Source organism: Pavona decussata, unplaced genomic scaffold (assembly GCF_977016875.1).
Source record: "Pavona decussata unplaced genomic scaffold, jaPavDecu1.1 SCAFFOLD_84, whole genome shotgun sequence".
NCBI classification, from domain to species: domain Eukaryota; kingdom Metazoa; phylum Cnidaria; class Anthozoa; order Scleractinia; family Agariciidae; genus Pavona; species Pavona decussata.
The window spans coordinates 507,911-527,944 of record NW_028145502.1 but is presented as its reverse complement, the minus strand read 5'-3'; the positions used below and the strand labels follow the sequence as shown (position 1 = coordinate 527,944).

General features: G+C 36.9%; 1 protein-coding gene across 1 annotated transcript; it reads left to right on the top strand.

Annotated features, from left to right (window-relative positions):
- Nucleotides 1-1,351: 1,351 nt before the first annotated feature.
- On the top strand, nucleotides 1,352-19,001 carry LOC146475275 (E3 ubiquitin-protein ligase Rnf220-like). Its single transcript, XM_085115650.1, has 15 exons — nucleotides 1,352-1,491; nucleotides 7,486-8,213; nucleotides 11,967-12,084; nucleotides 12,331-12,376; nucleotides 12,899-12,991; nucleotides 13,368-13,452; nucleotides 14,111-14,247; nucleotides 14,666-14,786; nucleotides 15,016-15,115; nucleotides 15,553-15,639; nucleotides 16,117-16,236; nucleotides 17,086-17,140; nucleotides 17,553-17,594; nucleotides 17,708-17,782; nucleotides 17,934-19,001. The coding sequence occupies exons 2-15, from the start codon at nucleotides 7,490-7,492 to the stop codon at nucleotides 18,003-18,005; spliced, it is 1,875 nt and encodes a 624-aa protein (XP_084971776.1). The 5' UTR covers nucleotides 1,352-1,491; nucleotides 7,486-7,489; the 3' UTR covers nucleotides 18,006-19,001.
- Nucleotides 19,002-20,034: the final 1,033 nt, after the last annotated feature.

Sequence of the window (20,034 nt, the reverse complement as noted above, 5' to 3'; positions counted from 1 at the left end):
GAAGGTTTGAATTCTTTCGAAACTCGGGAAAGTCCTCTTTAAATCAGCTATCTCCGAAACGCTGGGCTTAGAATATTTCATAAGTAGCAATTTCCCTTCAGTAACTTGTGCCATTGTTGTGAAATTGTTTAAACCAGCTCCATGCAAGGCACGTACTGCGTGTAAGAATTACTCGAAAGCGAACTTCTTCCTAAATCTTCATGACGGCAATTCTAAATTAGCTTTCAATTTAATAACACTCTTAAACGACGATCTCCGCCCGCAATCGAGCACCTTCACGAGATCTCATTTAAATCAGTTTTCACAGTAGGAGACAATGTCTCAAGAATTAATAACAAGCAACCAATGCCCCCTTTCAATCGATTCTCTCTCTCTCTATCAGTCATTCCGTGATTGTCTCTTTTAAGCAACCATGTTCGCGAAATCTCGTTTGAATCATTTCTCGACCAACTAATCTATTTGGAATTTATCGTTAGCGATCGTCACTTCATCCACTTCACAAAGTTGATGGAAACTTAACGCGTTTGGATCGCGGTTCTTCATGGGCGATCATCTTAAAACAGTAACATTGAATCAGACGTGGTGCAGAAAATCTCTCGCGAATGCGCGAATTCTCAGTGCAATTCTGTAATCGAAGTTTTCTTGCTAATGACCCCAGCTCAGTCTCCCGGTATAAACGAACTGCGTTTCCTAATCTCTAAGATGGTGGCTTCCCTTACAGGTATTTTAACTTCAGCGATTTTTGAAACAGTAAAAAAGGGAAAAAGCTCAGTATTCTGAAATACACGAAGGAAGAAAAGCCGTGCCTTTCGAAATATTGGAATAATATAATTTCCTAGTCGTGAAATCAGCCTTGCTCTTTTTGCATTATTTGCCGTCTGTATTGCAACCATTGTGATATTCAATAGCCTAAGGCCCTGGTTAAACTTAAAACTTCAGTCGCGTAATTCAAGTTAGAGCTCTCTTGATTTCTTCTTTTGGGCCTTTCTCTTTCAGAGTAAAGGGTATAATCACTTCATTTGTGTGTGGACAGTAAGTTGATTTTCCGGTTTTTTTTTTTTTTTTTTGCCTTTTTTTTTGACAGGGGGGAGCTTGAATACATTCAGCCTACTCGTTCATCATCCTAATTATTCTGTTGGAAAAAAACCAATGCAAGAACAAGTACCTCCGAAATTTTAAGTGCGAATTTGTCCATCAGCATTAATTATTTCGTGCTGTTAAATGTCCTCCTAGATGTTAAGCAAAAATTACTTCAAGTCTTATGTCATAAACTCATCGATAAATAAAACCACCTAGTACCCTTTTTGTTATCCAGACCCAATCGTCCAGCTAATAGCTGATTTATAACATGCACAAGAAAGGCGATAAATGTCATATTTCCCGTTACCCGGGTAGCAGTGTATAATAATGACTTCGGAAGTGGTGACTTTACAATACTTGAAGCTCGCGATCGACGAACAAGACTATCAGTCTACTGCAAGAAGATCGGTGGTAAGTTTTGCTTCATTTTTGCGACTGCACTAACAGTCATTTTAACAGTTAAGTTACTAATGAAAACCCTCAATCGCGAAAACATGGTCTTGCTCGTAAATTTTACGAGGCATTGAAATGAACAGTGAAAGTGAATAGACACATTGTTTCAGAAAATTATGCCACCATTTAGTTTGTACACGCGATTCTTTTCAATCAATGCGTGTGAGAAAAAAGTTATTTTCTCCCGGATAATTTTCTGTTGTCGATATAAACTGCGCGAATCTGTCTCTAGAAAGGCACAATTTTCGTTGATTGCGTGCATTTTCATTGAGTGATTTTCAGCCCCTCACGGTTTATGACGCATAACCGAATTCGAGGTAATGACGACAGCGTTAATTTAGTTTCACAGTAAAACTCGATCTTATTAAACATCACAACTGTCTTCACCTTCTAAGTAAGAGCTGTTTAAGCCAAATCAGATAATTAAATGACCTTTGGGAAAACAAATATTATTCAGGGGACACAAATACTGTGGTTTATTCAAGAAAAACGAGATGAACATTTTGCGACGTGCGAATTCAGTTGATGACACCTTCAAAGGGCATGATTAGAAATCCCCGCCGATATAGTTCAGTTAACTGTTAAGGGAGTGACTGACGAAAAGCGGACGAAGATCAGTTGCTGAGTATTGCAAATTAAAATTTCATGAAGGTGGAAAGTCTGTTTTGAAGTCTAAACCAGTCTATTTAAAAGCCCACGCTCTTTCGCTGCTCGCTCCGGTAGGGTTTCATTTCAGCTATTATGAATTGTATTACACGTGCACTATTAAGCTGAATATTCCAAGCGGTTCTTCGTTTATTGCTCGACTGGTCTGATTTGTAGAGTAAATATTTATGAACAGTTCGTTTGTTCACCTTAACGCGAACTCCCTAGTCCATAAAAGCTTAAAAATTAATCAATTCTTCGTCGGATGAGATCAAAAGACTTCGCTGCCGAGGTAATTTCGCTCAAGGCGCTCAACCTTAATTTACCCATACATTTGGGTAAATTTTATCTGTGATGAGAAAAGCTGACAGTTCTAACAAATAAGCTCTCGATAATTTCAATAACCTTCTGATTTAATTCCTTTGAAAAATCCACTCTTTCATTTATCTACCGTACATGAAAGAAAAACCGGATTGTATAACAAAACGCGCGAGCAGAATGCGTCTGTCCACACACCCAATTTGAGCTGTTTTAGTATTGTTTCGCCATAATCCTGAATTTTTTCCTCGCCGTTTTTTGTTGACTTAGTTTATGACAAGTATGCCTTCCGGCTAAAAAACTGTTTCTTTCTTTACCGTTTTATATATTTTTAAATGCTTCGGTGCGAGAAGAGAGGTATTCAGTTCTTTTAAAGCTACTCAAGGAAGTTTTTCTTCGCTAAACTGGCTCACCCGTAATGTGAATGTTAAAGCCCTCGTCTAACATAAGCCGTGAACGAACTCATGATAAGATGTCATTTTAGGCAACAGCATATGGCTTACTAGGATTTGAGGTAATTATGATACTTATAAGCGCGATACCGTTATTAATTTGCATACTAGCTAAAAACTGTATTTACACTTCAAAGAACCCAGCGCTGTTACACTTGAATCGAAAGGAGTTTAATAAATTTCTGATATTAGGTTTTCCTCGAACCTGATCCCTTAGCGATATTGCCCTTTAGGAAACCGCAAAGCGATATTTTTGTTCTTAAGGAAAAACATTTTGCTTCGAAAGATTATTTGTATAAGATCACTTATTTTCACGCGCCCTCATTTTCACTCAAAAATAGCGAAATTTTCTTCCCTCTCTTCCAGTGCGTCTTGTTTCGCTGGAGGCAATTAACCTAATGGATCGGAAAAACCGGGGATTATGACAGAAACTAGTTTGTATCAGTGTCATAAATTTTCTCTCAGGAAGCCCAAATAAATAGCTTGTTTAAGGAAGATGGTGATCCCCCGCACTTTGTACTTAGGTTATTAATTTTCTTACGCGAGATAATTTTCCATTTTCTGACAACAATTAATTTTCTCCGACTCGCACAACTCTAGAATATTAATTCTTTGTCCGTCAGTGAACTGTCTTTCGCGACATATTTAACTAAAACAGTGTGCAAAGAGATATATATGCAAAATGACTCATCCGGCTTTTTAAAAGCCCATTTCGAGGCCGTTAAACGGGCGTAATGTGATTTTATGTGATGGATAATTTCCAAACCGCACTGAACGAGTTCCTTTTAATTGCTTATTTTATGCTACGATAAACTTATACACACAAGCACAACTAGATAGCCGACTGAACACTGAACAAACCTATGAAAAAAAAAACGTCGAAAATTGTGACTTAAAGATCTTTAACCAACCTGAAACAATTACATTTATTTTAACCAAAATTTTCGGTAGTCAAAATGACCTTGTGCCATTCAAAAACGTTAATAAATATGCATTAGAATTTTAAATTTCGCGTGTTGGTCCCTTGGTTTATTTCTTTATGGAAATGCAGAAGACAGGTGTCTTCTTAATATTAGCTTATCAATTTCGGTGTATTTTGGCAGTGGAGAATTCAATTTAAAATTTCTCTAAAGCGCTTTTCCTCCGATTTATTTGTTGCGGCCTGAATAAAGAAAAAGCAAATTATTTGAAGACGTGAAGCGTGCGCCACGCGGTTTGTAAACAGGAATTCAGCTCGCCAAATTTGCTATAAAATTTGTAAATTGGAGCGGTTGTTTTCGAAGTGCTTTATTTGTCCGGGGCGCCTATTAGAGTGGAGTGAAAAACTAGGTTAGCTTTCCAATGGCCAGTGTTTGCATAATACAAACAAAAGGCTTGTACCTTAGATTAATTTTGCTTTATTAACCATCATAATGCAATCATTTCACTTGGACAAAAAGACTGATAGCAGCTGCAAAATTTAAATTTCTCTTTAAAGAGTTTAGTGGCTGTTAAATTGTGCCCAAGTAGAATACGACAATTTGCTCGATCGTTTTAAAAATTCGCTTCCCTTAAACCAGCAATTAGGTGCGTCGTGATTTTGAATTAAAGCTTCCACTAGTGTTGATAACAAAATTAAATTTAGTGGAAAATACTCCATAGTGAAAGCTTGGCAAAATGGACCTTGAAGGCACAGCATGATTCGACTGTATTGTTAGTGTTTCCTTCCTATTTCGAAACAAGTTAATTTCTTCTTCCAGTTTGCACTTTTGTGTCCTACTGTTTACAAAGTGTTGGAACAACGCGACGTATAAAAACAACTGCTAGCTTGCGTGGGAGATGTTTCTATGAAACTTTCTTCGGAAGTTTTCTTTTTTAATGCAGCAGCTATCGCCAAAATTCAATAACTCTTGCGTGCCAACTTTTGTTTTGTTGTGGCAAAATATTATTAGTTTTATTCGATGGAGGCTTGAGCGCGCGCCAAGCTACAGAGCTTATAATGGTTACGTGTCAAAAATCATTCTGGTACTGCAATTTAGACATCTTAAATTTAAAACTTGAAAGCGGGCGGAAAACTAGAGAAAGGGATTCCAATTTATCTTTTATTAATCCCAGCCAAACGCACGTTGAAGTCTATATTTTAAATCATTGCTTTTTTGTTAAACAATTAAATAGCGTTCATAAATTTTAACTCAGTAAGGGGTCCTTGCAAACTGTGCAAAACTCCCCGCGCAATGTTCAATATGGAAAAACCTCTTGTTAACTATATTTTCAGTTTAAATAACTTTAATTAGCATAGAAATTGGTCGAGTTGTGTGAGAGTGTTCGTTTCCTGATTATAATTTAAACCTTTAAACGGGGACTTAATGGATTGTGAATGTTTAATTTAAGCTTTTTTTCTCCAAGTGAATTAGAGCCCCGCGAATTCATAACCGATGTTGGCGCCCTTAACATGTTTACTCAGAAAAAAAAAAATTAATGCGCAGCTTTGAAAAGAAAACCTAATTTGCTACTCGATCCCGGGTAACTTGCATTTATTAGAAACGCAGCAGGAACTTGTTTTTAACTAAAAATTTGAATGTAATTTTTTTATTCAAGTACAGCACTAAATACACGACAATTCGCTTTGAAATTTTATATCGGCGAATTGAGCAGTTGGTCCAAGATTATCAGAAATGTTTGATCGTTAAATTAAGAAAGCGGCTCACTTTTCAGTGATCAGAAAACCACGAGAAACAGTGGCTTAAGCAATAAAAACAATGTATCATTTTTGAATATCTTTTACTTTGCCAAATTTTGCCGACTTAAATAAAGTCGCAACGCGGAAAGCCCGAAGAAACAATATGCCCTCCGAGAGGGTTATTGAATGCTTTACAAATTCATATCCTGTCTTCTGACAAACTGGAGTCTTCATTTAATAAATATTTAGAAACGGAAACTTCCCCAGACACCAGGGAACTAATTGATAAAGATAGATTCAGTTGAACTGCCGGAAAAATCGAAAAGATCTGGTTAATTGCGTTCGGCTATGAGCGAATTTTCAGCGCGTGAATAGAGTGCTAAAAATTAGACAGTGCAAGGCGGACGGCAAACAAAGTCCTCTTTCATCAGTTTTGTTCATTAAAAATAACTTTGTTATCACTTGCTCAATACCATTTGCCTAACATTTGTTTGAAGCCCTTTGCTTCGGTTTGTATAGGCGCTAATGAAGGAAAAGAGGCTATTCTTACTTCAAGAAGTTTCTTTCAAAAGCACGGCCCGCAATTTCTATTACCTTTCTCGAAGTGTGTATTCTCAAAATTCATCAGAACTCGCCGCGAAATTTGGAAATTAATTCTTTAGTAACCAAATACCTGTTTGCAGTCTTACATAATTTCTTGCCACTGAATCGCAAATGAAGCTAAATAACTCATTTCCCAAAAGTGTTTTAACTAAGATTTTTTTTTATTAAGGTTCGACTTTGCAATCCGGATGTTTGTAGAATTGGAAAAGTATCGCCGCGAACTGTTAGTTTAAGAAGCCAGCCAGCAGGTTCTTTTGAAAATATCAAAATTGAAGTTATCTTGTTTATGTTCGTGGGAGAAATTTATGTTAAAAAAGTCTTTATTTGCAGTTTGAAAGGAGGAATTATTTTGCCTTTTATTGACTCACTCCTCACTAACATGGAAACGAGATAGGACGCTAATACGCATGCTCGCTAGGTTCAAAATAAAAGCGGTCTTCTCTTCAGCTGTAGCTAGTTCAATGCTCTTTCTTTGCTGGAGAAGTTGTCTATCTTTGCTCAATCTAGCGCATCTTCCGGTTGAAGTACTGGAGGTCTCGCCTATACGTCAAAAACGAGTTCTCCTTGGCGGGGAAAGGAATATTTTGCTGTTTGCCTGAGTGCTTTTGCTTACGAAAGCATCACCGCCCTTGCTAAGTGGTGTTGGTGTAGACTTGTGTTATTGCTAATTTTCTGTTTATCAACACATCGAGCTCAAGAGTACGCGATCGGATTGTAATCATCAACAGCGCTTAAACTGCTCCGCTCTTTGCAAATTCAACAGCCCTCTTGAAAGCGTGGAACTGGCTAAGTAAAGGAAGCAACTCGATGAAGAACATGTATTTTGAAATAATTAACTTTTGAGAGCTGAGAATATAAGCTTCCAGTGGCCACAGATAGGCTTGTGCGTGCAGAATTTTGGTTCCTAATATCGAGAACGTCGCGCTAATCTTGACGAGCTGAGGAGGATTCTGTGCGGAGTGTTGTTGTGTTCTTTAATATTGAGGTTTTGGTGTTGGTTATCATTTTCAAGTAGCTAATGTTTTTGATGTTGTGGTTATCATTAGCTTGAGATGAAATTAATTTGAAACTCATTTTTAAATATAGTAAGCTTATACGCTTGTATTGAAGAGGCACTAGTTCAAGGATAATTTTGGCGTGAAAAACTGTAGCAGCTAGCTCTCATTTGTGAAGCTTATATACAGAACTTTGAAAATTCTGCTTGAACTCAAAAATGTCCTGCACTGGACTTTAGAGGGATTCCTCATTTCAAATTGTTATCTTATTACTCTTCAGTCAGATGGAGAAACTAAGTGGCCCTGCATATATTCCAAATCCTCTAACATCTCCAGCACTCATGGTATTAGCATCGACTGCTGAGGCTGCGCGCTCATCATCTTCATCACCAGGAGCATTGAATGACTATCACGCAGTCTACACGTCGCCATCAAATCGTTACATTGATGGGGAAGCAGTTCATAGGATGGTGTTGAATTCAACGCACTATCAGCACAGGTCATCGCATCTTGCGCTCTATCCTGGTACAGAACACTATGCCGAGCGGATGCCGCATGAGTTTGGCCCACATTTCCTTCAACTTCACCACCATCTAGGGGGAGGGCTTCTCCATAAAACAAGTGGCCCAACAGCGGTGTTTAATGGAACTGGAGCATTCCGCCGTGTGGTCCCTCCAGAGCATGCTTTTCCTTTCCATCATATACAACATCAGCGGAATTTGTTAGACCGAGAACATGTCGAGAGTTTGTACAAAAACCCTGAACTTGATAAAGAGGTGGTCGAAAGGAAAGAGAAGATCTCCCCACATAAACCGGAGAAGGACAGTGACGTGTGCCTGAAAAGAGATAAATCTAAGAGCCCAAGTCCTAAGAGAACGAGCCTGCTTGAAGATGGTGATGACAGCAATACTGAGGGTGTGAATATTAAAAAAGAGCAGAGTGAGGATACAGAATGTTGCAAAACCACTGGCAGTACTGATGCTGAAGCTGAAAGAAACTCACCTAGAGGTAACTTGAATTGTTATTGTTACAGCTGTGAAACCTTTATATCCTTAGAGAACCCAAGCCAATTTTCTTATGAAATTACTACTTGAGAAATATTGGAATATAAACAAAACCAAAGGTAACTGCTCGGTAGCTTTCATTTGAATGGTCACTTCAGGATTTTATCAACAGACTTGAATGTTAGAACCACCTTGTGCAGCACAGTAAACATCACCACAGGAAAGTAGCTTCCATCTGAATGGTTACACTTCAAGGCTTTGTCCACATGTTTTAAAAGCTAGCATGAAATTTTATCAAGGTTTGTCTTGAGGGGGAAAAGGATGTTGAATTTCTTAATGTTTACACTAAAAAATAATGTTTCACTTTCTTTTCCCAGAAAGTGAACCTGCTAAAAAATTATATTTTTACTACTTTTGTAGTTTAGTCCAGTGGGTGTGTTTTATATTGTAGCCTGCTCATTTAGCAGTCTTGCAAGCATCAAGTTGGGAATCTTGTTTGTGTTTGTCCTTTATTGACCAAAAGAGCTTCTCAGAAGTTTAATAATTTATTCACAAATTTGTTTAGCTCAACTTACAAGGGACTTGAACGCTTGAAATTAAAAGGCCAGTGAATGTGCTTTATTTGTTAATGTAATGTTAGTCGCACATTTACTGCCAAATACGGGGCTAGATAATAAAATAAAATTATATTAGAATTCCAGAATGGAGGATAAGGGCTTATAAATATTATATCTTTTGCCCTAGAGGATATAATAAGACTTTATAAAATACTGCATGTGCTGGTGGATTTAAATTTTAAATTGTGTTTGCTCATCATCATTTAAAAAAGGACTAAGATAGTAAATTAAAATGAAAATTAAGAGTTGCTTCCAAGAAACCTGCAAGAGTGAAATTATTCTTGTTTATATGCTAAGCACAACACAACACTCCGGTTTGCTAATCAATCCAAACTCTTTAAGAGTAATTTATCTTATACTAGTATTCTTCGTCGTTCATTTGTACATGGGAAATACTTTGAGTTATTAAAACATTTCACAAACTGAATTTATTTAGACCATATATTTTCAGAAAGTAACAGTTGTGATAGAGTAAAGGGTTGAGATATTTTACTGACAGAGTTTCCCCTGTAGCGGGTGATTACATTCACCTTTCAGTTTATTGTAAATATTGAGAGATGTTTGAAATAGATGATTTGTAATATACTCCAACAAGGTTCTGGAAGCAGATGTGAATTAACATAACAAAGCCACATGCTTGTTAATTGGTTTTGTTTCCATAGTGTTGGGAAGTTCCCTTCACTAAAACCTTGGAACTTCTGTAAACATTTTGAATTCTAATTTCCTTTTTGCTTTCAAGAGAGAATCAAGAAGATTACATTGGTTTTTTAAGCAGCAATAAACAGCAGGATTTTAGTTTTACACCTTTAGTGTTAGTTCATAAAGTGGTGTTGCTTTCTTAACAGATAACCATCATACTCCCTTTGTGTTTCATTTAAATTACACCTGTATGCTAAATAGTTATTCACACCGTCTGTTCCATTGTCTGCTATCTTTTCTTCTATTTTGTTAACAAGGGAGCTCATTTTCTTGTAGACCTGTTGTCCTTTTCTTGCAAGGGATTAGCTGATTAAAATGATCTCAAAGTGCTTTGTTTATAAGTTACTCACATAAGGTTTAAGAGTTACTTAAGTTGCACTGTGCTCTGTTTGCCAGGGTTTTTTACAGTGTTAAATAGAAGAAGCAAGTGCATGAATTTTCTAATCTTTGTCAATAATCTTTCACAGAAAATTATAAGCAACAAAGCCCAACAAAGATTTTTTAACAAGCCTGGCACAAATTTCATTTCTGCTTTGGGATTAAATTTCAGTAGAGTGCAGTGGAGACCTTCTAAATGCTAATTTGATAGAGATTTTAAATTTATTAAAATTAATCTGTTTTGGTCTGTAATTTCCATTGCTGTTCTAAAGCATAAAAACAGTTGTGTTTAACACAGTGTGTTGAGCCACACTCTCTTCACCTTTCATTTGTATTCGGTCCTGAACAATGTGAATATGTTTGCTATAATTATGTTAGCTAAAGTAATTATCACTCTAGCCAAATGGGTTTCTTATAAACCAAACTCCCACACATGAGCAGGTTTACTATAATTTTCCTTTTAACAAAAAATATCATGTCCATTCTGTTAAATTATTGACTTGAATGTTGCAAATGGTTTATAGTTTTAAGTTTGGTTTTAGACAAAAGAAAATTTTTGTGAGGAAAATATTTGTTTCCATAGTGCTGAACACGATATCATGGTGTTCTTTTGTAATTAGTTTGAAACAAAACACCAGAGAACAAAATGGTCTTGGCAGGACCTCTTCCATTGTTAGCGTTTTGTCGTAAAATACACTCCAGTACCCAGGTAACATAATGATGCTATATGTGCATTATAGAGTAGAATATTGACTGTAGTAAGAGGCGGATAGCTGGCAAAATTTACTGTCAGAAGATAGCATGGTGTAAATTTTTGTCAAAAAAGTGGCACCCGTTTAAAAACAAGAATGTCTTGACTGAAAGGTGTTAATATTTTAATGTTAACCACAACAGTGCTCCTCATGTTCATTAATGAATCCTTTGTTGTTTTGCTTGGAAAAAATAAGAGAGTTGTGAAATTTTTAAAGATACGCTTTGCAGAAGTGTTTGTTCTCTCACCTATGTGTTATAAAGGGTAAATTATGCTGAATTAAACCCAAACTTTTCAGAAGTATCACCGGGCAACCAGTCCACTCTCCTTAGAATGTGGGTCTATTTGAGCTTGACTTCAGCTTCTTTGAAAGGTGTTGGGTTTCTGGGTTCATTAGAATTGAACATATTATCTTAATGCTTTTATCTCTCTAAAATCCATTTTCATATCATATTTTGTTTGCGAGAAGGCCTTTTGTTAATTATCTGGGTTTTAGAAGTCGTCAAAAGGAAGTATACATGGAGTACAGTCTCACTAAGGGTGGTCCATTTTATATTTTGTCAGAGTAGGGTTGAGCAAATACCAAAAACTGCAAAGGTTTTGCAGAAGAAAGAAACGTCATGCACAGTGCAACAATATATGGAAGTCTTATGTAGTTTTTCAAACAAATGAAAATAACAGTACTGGACTCCAGTCTTCTCAAGTTGTTGCTATGGGATCTTAGTGTCAGTTATTTAACCCTTTAAGGCCTAACAGTGATCAGCATGAAATTCTCCTTATAATATCAATGCTTCTTCAATCCCTGAGGTCACGAGAATTAAGGATGTGATCACCCAGGGTGAATTTTCTGGATATTTTAATAACTTCTCCCCAGTTCTTTTATAAGAAAAGTATCGGGACAAGATAGGAGAATTTGTTTTTTGATATTAGGGGTTTAAGGGTTAAGGCCAGCAGTATACTGCAGGGGCTAACTCTAAAAGGACTAGCCTCCCATTTAGAGGCAGTAGCAATACTCCAGTTGCTTCATGCTACAGAACCAGGTTAAGCTCCAATTGTATAGGCCATCTGTGGCTTGTACTGAACTTTACCTAATGTACCTATATTGGTTTTCTTATTTGTGGCATGAAACCACAAGCTTGGCAAGACATAACTGCTAATATTATATGGAGATAGTTAAACCCTAGCTGAAATTAAGTGAAAATTGTATACAATAAACAACCACTGCATTTAAAGCTGAGATTGAATTTCTTGGTATACTTGAATACTCAAGTTTTCCTGTCTAAATATCTTTCATTTTGTGATGATCATTTAGGAAGACGGAGATCATCAACTCAAGCACCTGGCTGTCCCATTTGCGGCACTAGTATCAGGGCAGGGGAGATGGACAGTCACTTTGCATGGGAGATGGAACGATTTTGTGAAGAGAACAGGTCAGTTGAACCCTTCCATCCACAGGAGAGCGTAAGCTCAAAACAGGAAAGATTTAAAGGAAACCTCCACTCTTGAAATAAATTATCGATAAATTGTCAGAAATACAATCTAATTTCACATTTCATTGGAGCAATAGCTGGCTATTGGCTAAAAGTAATAGCTATGTGTAAGGCTTTAATATTATAATAATAATTTAAGAATAAAAATTTAAAAATAGCATTATTTTATTTTGTCTATTTAAACAGGAAGCTGCGACGGAGTCAACGAGAGGCTGCTTTGCAGGGACGGAAGGTAGTTTCTGAAGCAAGTTTTATTTATTTTACAAAAGACTTTAAAGGATTTTCTGTTAACATTGCAGTTTAGGGTAACTTGGTAGTTGTACACTGTATAATGGTTTAAAATGTCTTTCAACCAATTCAATTATTATTTTCTTTTGTTCCAGATTATGGAACAAAAAAGTTAATTTCAAACTGAGAGCAAATTTAGAAACCGCAAGATGTACAGTGTATATGTTGTAGGTTAAAATGAATCCCAGGTTTAAATGATTTCTACCCAGGTTGATTTGTATTTACCTTTGTTTAAGATGTAAATTACCCAACCTTAACAAAGAAAAATAAAAATCAGCCTAGGTTGAAATCATTTTAACCTACAACATATATTGATCACCTAAGGTAAAAAAAGTTGTTTAATGAAATCAATATTTTATTTCACACCATAAAAACTGTTGTACAATATACATGTATCTTATACTGCAACAATGGTGTTCAAATTAGTAACTAACAAAAATAATTTTGCAACCTTTTTCTTTTCTAGAATGGTGAAACATTTCAGAGAAAGGTTAAACAAGAAAGTAAAGCAGATGCAAGTCAACGGCTGGATGATACACCAGCTAGCACGAGACAACAGGCAAGTAAATAACAAATTAACCCTTTAAGCCCTAACAGTGATCAGCATCAAATTTCTCTTTGTAATATCAATGCTTATTCAACCCCTGAGGTCATGAGATTACAGATATGATCACCCTAGGTGAATTTTTTGATATTTTAACAACTTCTCCCCGGTACTTTTATAAGAAAATTATGGGGACAAGATAGGAGAATTTGTTATTTGATATTAGGCATGAAAAGGTTTAAAACTAACATGGAAGATTAGAAAGTGCACTCTAACAGTATTTCATGAATTGCATTGCTTACCAAAATTTTTTATAAAGGCATTATTGTTCTGACACTATAGATTGGATTCATTTGCTTATTTTTCTTGTCTTTTTTTATATCATCCACAGACATACTTGAGGGTCTGTGCGAACAGAATGGCCAGAAGCGGCCGCTCAACTGCCCTTAAACCAACAAGATCCAGAAGTTCTCAAAGTATGAACATTAAATTATGTAATACTTTCATTATAAAGGTTTGGATGTGGGACAAATTGGCTGGCTGTGAACATAACTTTGCCTGGCTTCTTTGAACATCTGAATGTAACCATTTGACTTCATTGCCTACTGTAATGAAGGTGTCATTATTTCTCAAGCGATATCATGAGACAAACAATAAACACTTTGTACCACACAAAAATGACATCATTTGAGGCCACACATACAGTATCTATATCACTTCAGTGTAAATCTTGCCAATGCAAACTATCAAAGGAAACACAAGACTATTCCAAGTGAACAAAAGTTTTTGGAAGGCTGCATAGCTGGTGGTTTTGTTGTGGTTTAGTGGCCTGCAGCAGAGTTACAAAAATGAGCAACAATGACAGGCTGCCCGTTTCCATCCTGCTGATCATTTTTGCAGCTTTGTCACGGGCCACCAAACCCCAATGAAACTGCCAGCTACATGTATGGCAACTCACTTACATTTGTATGGGGGTGACCAACTTACCTAAATAGGTAAAGCAGCAGAAAGTGCTGACAGTGTGAGTTAGCAAGTCATATTTTCAGTTATCTTGGCTATGAGATTAAAATTACTGTACATTGTGATGATCTGTGTACGGACTCCTCTCACCACAGTGTTATCATTCATTTGAAGGTTCTCCAGTGAACTCACCCCTTGCTGCAGAGGAAGGACCATCAGGTGTGAAGACAACACTTTGTCCAGTGTGTGAAGAGATGATTCATGGCAGTGGGGATGAACTGAATTCTCACGTGGAGGCCTGCTTGAGAAAGGTAGACTAAAAACACCCTCATTCAAAAAGCTCTCATGTCCAGAGATTGTGATTGATGAATCAAAGTGGTAGCTAAGCTGCTGGTGTAGAATTCACAAAAAACATTTACTAGTTTTACTGCTCCTTCACCATAATCTAAGTGTTGCAGTTCCTCAGTGTTATTGTTCAATTTTGAAGCTTACGTCAAAAGAAAAGTAAGCACCCTACATGTATCTCTAGTAAGCCCCCTTCCCTGTGCTCTCAAACCTAAAGCATTTCAGGTGTTAAATCTAATAATAATTAGAGTAAGTTTAGTAATTATTGTGTTTATGTCTGGCTCAGACCAAGAATAATATCCTTGTATTCATGAGTGGTGCCCAATTATGGGAGGTGTCTTTGAGAAGAGGAGACTCAACTAAAGTTAAATTTTTATTCTGTAGAAAGGAGGCGCTGGAGTTGATGACAATGACGATGTGAATGGCCAGGAAGTATTTGAAGAATATGAATGGGCAGGACAGACAAGGATACGAGCGACATCTCTATTGGAGGGAGGATTCAGAGGTATTATAATAGTATTCAGTTCTGTTTAATATCCGAGTATTGGTGCAGATTGACTATGTGCCATTTGTGGTTTATTCTCATTCCACTGAAGATGAAGTCCTTGAAAGATGATTTTGGTTGTTACGGACTACATCATAAATTATTTTCCTTAGGCCGAATACACACAGTGTTTGGAACACAACATAAGATTGTAGATTAATGCTTTTTTGTTTTGTTTTCTTCTATTCAGCCTCAGGTTTCCAGACAGGTATTAAACGCAAAAGAGAAGATGAAGATGATGGGGACCTTAACATTGATGGCGATGATTCTGAAGAGTATGGGAAACCTCAGTATCCTTTAGAACTTTTTTTCTAGTGCAAACCAAAATGTACTCTCAACTTTTACTCTGTTCCAGTAGTAGGTACGTGTATAGCCCCTTACAATAGCTTATGTTTTAGTTGTAGCTTATTGAGAATTCTATTCTAGGCAGATCATACCAAAACCATTGTAGTGGCAAAATAGCATTGACATTGATCATTGTTGATCAATGTCAGTGATATTTTGCCATTACAGTAAATGTTGATTATGAAATGAGGGGCCTGTTGCACTGCTGAACAGCAGGTTCCTGGCAGAAAGGGCCTGATGTTAGCAACAAGCAATGCTTGAAAATAACATGCATATCCAAAGTTCCTTGAAGTTGTGCTTGCTTTTTTATAGCCAACAGAGCCTGTAGAGAACAGAAATTCTTGTTTTATTTGTCCTTAATATGTGATCTTTGTAAACTAAGATACACAGAATCTGATGTGATTCCCTGCAGCACTGATGAACCTGATGAAGATAATGTGAGACAAGCACTGAGGGGAGCTGTGATTAGGTCAGTGCGTTAATCCTTTAAGCCCAGAGATCAGCATCAAATTTCTCCTTGTAATATCCATGCTTATTCAACCCCTGAGGTCATGAGAATTAAGGATAGGATCACCCAAGGTGAATTTTCTTGATATTTTTATAATTTCTTCCAAGTGCTTTTATAATAAAAGTATGGGGACAAGATAGGAGATATATCTTTGATATTCTGAAGCAGATCAAACTGCCTCTGATCTAGCAGGAATGGAGGGATATCAGTTTCCACATTTTTCTAATGCAACATGTTTTTGAGACAAAACCAGGTTGACATAGTTAAGGCAGCTTGGCAAATAATGTGCAAAATCTAATTGCCAGACTGCATTGGCTGCAGTGCTGGGTCAGGGCATGATGAAATCCTTGAATAAGCGTACATTAAAGTGAGTTCATGTTGTTACTTGTGCTCTGTTATTACAAATCGTCCACTCATCTGGGTCAATTTTTTTCACAGTGGTGAAAATTCTCCAGCAGACAAGAAAAGTCCCGCAAGAGGGCAGTGCACAGATGATGATGAAGAGGATGATTCCACAGAAACAAAGGCCAACAAACAAAATGGAGAACATGAGGATGGGTGAGTTGGTAGATATTCTTAAACACTTTTAACTCCTACAGTGGCTTGTGATAAAGGTCAAAATTGCATTCCTGAAAAATATATTCTTGGAAGAAATAGCTGTTGTCATTCAGTAAATATTTTGATATGTAATATTGTGTAGAATAGGGTGTTAGAAGCCCCTTTTGTGAGATTACAAAGAAGACAACTTGTTAGTGACTGAGTGTTAGTGGTGAGGAGTGTTAGTACCTTAAGCCTAGTCACAGTAAATGCTCTTCAAGTATACCAGCAAACAGATTTTCACTCAGTAGAAATGAATCACTGCACGTTTTGACACTGTAAAATGCAAACGCTTTGTCATGGAAGACTTGAAAAGGTCATGGAAAGTCATGGATTTTAAAAGCTCAAAAGAGTTTGAACCCTGTCTCGGTAACCAGGGTTTAGTGTATTGTGTAAGGCGAGGTGTAAGCACCTTTTGTGAGGTTACAAGAAGAACAACTTGTTAGCTGACAATAACTATCAATATGAAACAAATGGTTGGTTTATGAACAGAGTCGATATGGTAATTTGGCTACTTGCCCCCGGTTGTTGAAAGAGCGGATAACGCTATCCAGTGGATAAATTGCTATGCGGTGGATAAAATGTTCTCCAAGCAATACATTTTATCTGCTGGATAGCAATTTATCCTCTGGATAAGTTGTATGCCCTTTGAACAACTGGAACCGGAACTTACAAACTCTGTTGATGAAATCAATCCCCCACCGACATAGCACCGCAGTTTTTTTAGAAACTAACCTCCTTACAAGTATGAAGGTTAACTTGCATGACAGTTACATAATTTACTTTAATAGCTATTTTGTTGGCTTTCAGGGCAAGCAACCCAGATCTTGTTATAAACTCTCTGAAGGCTCGAATAAGAGAACTGGTGAGTGATATTTTTCACGTTTCAGGATACAGGTTTATTTTATTTCCATGTTTCAGAAACAATAACATTGCAGTAATATAAAAATTAACAAGAAACAAATGTCGAGGCTTGTGAACGAAGACCCAGTAGGTTATAAAATTTCACTCACCTAATATAGGAACTAAAAATTAATGTTTACTTATAATCTACTTGGTGGACATAACTTGATGGAAAGTAAAATAAAGTTAGTAAATAGATGGAAGAGGAAAAATAAAAATAAAATTCAGGAGTCGAACAGATGTATAGGATCTAAGGAGGAAGTTGTTTTCAGACTTCAGATGTAAGCAAATTGGCTTTAAGTTTCTTTCTTACACTCTTGGGAGATACAGCATTCTTGTTATGTTACTAACGGTATTTTATTTTCTTTTTCCAGGGGAAAAAGAAATGTGAAAAAATCAAGTGTTTAATATGTATGGTACGTAATAAATAAATTGGTTTCGTCACTTTTAAAAATGCCATCTCAATTTCTCTTTAAGTGAAATAAACTACAGAGTTGACTTAGTTTCTTCATGAATGTTCTCATTTCAGGAAGCCTACAAAAATCCCCTGACGTCAATTTCTTGTTGGCATGTTCATTGTGAAGAATGTTGGCTCAGAACACTGGTAAGTCTCTTAAACATTTTTGCTCTTTATCATCCACAACTCTGTCTTTTTAAAAGCTGCTGCATAGCTGTGTAGCTGTGTAGATTACTTCCTCATCCAGTGTGAGTTACTGGACAAAGCTTATTAATGATATTGTTATTTATTTTGCTAGGGGGCCAAAAAGTTATGCCCACAGTGCAACATGATTACCTCGCCATCAGATCTTAGGAGAATATACTTGTGATCAGCTAGTGGCGCTTTGAAATCAGTGAAATGCTGCAGAAAGCATCAGCACGTGACCAGCACGTGATGGCACAGAGCTCAGTTTCAAGTTTTGACGGAGTACGTGGTGCCTGCCCTAGCTGCGTCAGTCTGGTGACGAAGAAGGAAACTGCAAATACATGATTGCACCATACATGAGGTGTAGACTGAAGAAAAACTAAACAGCCATTTTGGCAACTTAGAATACAGCGGCGTTGTTGTGACCTGGAATCTATGCTCCAAACTTGAAACACGTAGATTTATAATTATCTTGTTACATTTATTGCATTACCAATTGTCACAGACTATAAGTCATAATAATTTATATTTATACAATATTCCTTAAATTAGTGACTCAGTACTCAAGAAGGCCATGTCCTAATTTTTCTCACCTGACGAGAGAGCATAGAAAAGAAAACTATAAAAAAAAAAACGAAGAACCTAACAAGTATGAATACGTGTTTTTTTGTTTTTGTTTTTGCAAAGTGACAACTCAGTAGGACAGAAGTGAGTTTGTCGAAGTTTATTTCCAATATTTTTCACGTAATTGCTTCTTTCAGCGTGTTCTTTATTGTACGCGATAACAAGTTTAGCTAATATTCATGTTTTAACCTTTTCACTCTGAAAACACAAACCTCGGATCACGAAAATTTTCGATTTGTCAGCATATGACTGGTCATCTTAGAATTCTTTCAAAATGTTGAGGGCAAAAGTAATGTTTAATATTGAATAACTAAGATTGCAATGAAGATTTATTTAAGAAAGTGCATGTGAATGATATTTAAACCTGAGTTTTGAAATTCTAAATTCTTTAAGTTTTTGAAATTAACAGTTTTGTAAAATTTATGTTAACACGGACGGCGATGCTGTCCGAAAAAGTCAAGTCCAAAAGAAGATTTTTATTGCTTTCTTCTATAGAATGCAGAAGCCATTTTGTTAAATACTAAACTGTTAAATAAACAAATGTGTTCTTATCGCTTAGTGTTGCAAGCTTACTGTTGATATCGGTGTTAATAACGTAATCTAAACGTCTAAACCGGCTGTAGAGTGTGGTCAATTTTGTTGCTTTACGCTCTGCAGCCGGTTTTCAGAAGCCGTAACCTTGGTGATGATCTTAAACTGCAGGAGCCTAAGCCACCCGTGATCAATCAACAGTGCGTTGTGTATATTTTTATATGTCATCTGTGTGATGCAGATTACGTCGGCTACACCAGCCGTCATCTACATACAGAGGCATACCCTTAACAATGTCGACAATCCGTCGAAGGAGCAATCGTTTTAGGGAAAACGAGAATAAAAGGAGTCCATTAGCGGTACCTCCAAGACTTCAGGTCATCCTTCAGTCGTTATATCAGTTTTAGCACGTGCGCATGCTCAAACCTCAAAACGTACCACATGGAAGACACAATGAATACATTGTCATATATATATGTGTCTGAATCTCAGTTTAAGGCAGTAAGGTGGAACTGAGGAGCTTTTCGAAAGGGATCTGTCTCATATGGTCTAAGGGCGGACTTTTCGCTCCCTCACTGTCTTGTCGGGGACAAGGTATCGGAAAGTAGCGTGGAACCATCTCCGGCTGGCGTAAGCGAACCGCGGGCCGAAATCTCGTGGTGCATCGTCATGGTACAACGCTCCGGCAAAGCGTCCAGAGGTACCGCTGTCGGCTGTTTTTTTTTTTTTTTTAGCCATTTTGTCTTAAACATGCCATGCGTAAGACAGTGACTACATTTTAGTAACAGGATGATCACACTGATATTAAGGGAAAGAAGCGTTTCATTTATGTCCCTTGTCCTGTCCTTGTCAAATTGTCGACGGGTATTGTGTACAATTCATAGCCTTTAAGCCAATTCTGCACATTAAACACGTTCCCTTGAAAATATAACATCGATAAATACATTTACGTGCAGGGTGTCCAAGATCAAGGGCCTGTTTCACAGGGTCGAAATTCCTCCGCGAAGCAGGAGAGATTTTTGGAAAAATGTCAGGGAAACATGAAATAAATAAAAATA

What these genes read in the sequence shown, in the direction of transcription:
- LOC146475275 (XM_085115650.1), top strand. Translation starts at nt 7,490, where the DNA reads ATGGAGAAACTAAGTGGCCCTGCATATATTCCAAATCCTCTAACATCT. An exon ending in TGAAAGAAACTCACCTAGAG is followed by an intron (nt 8,214 to 11,966) that starts GTAACTTGAATT and finishes ATGATCATTTAG; the next exon opens with GAAGACGGAGATCATCAACT. An exon ending in CAGCTAGCACGAGACAACAG is followed by an intron (nt 12,992 to 13,367) that starts GCAAGTAAATAA and finishes TATCATCCACAG; the next exon opens with ACATACTTGAGGGTCTGTGC.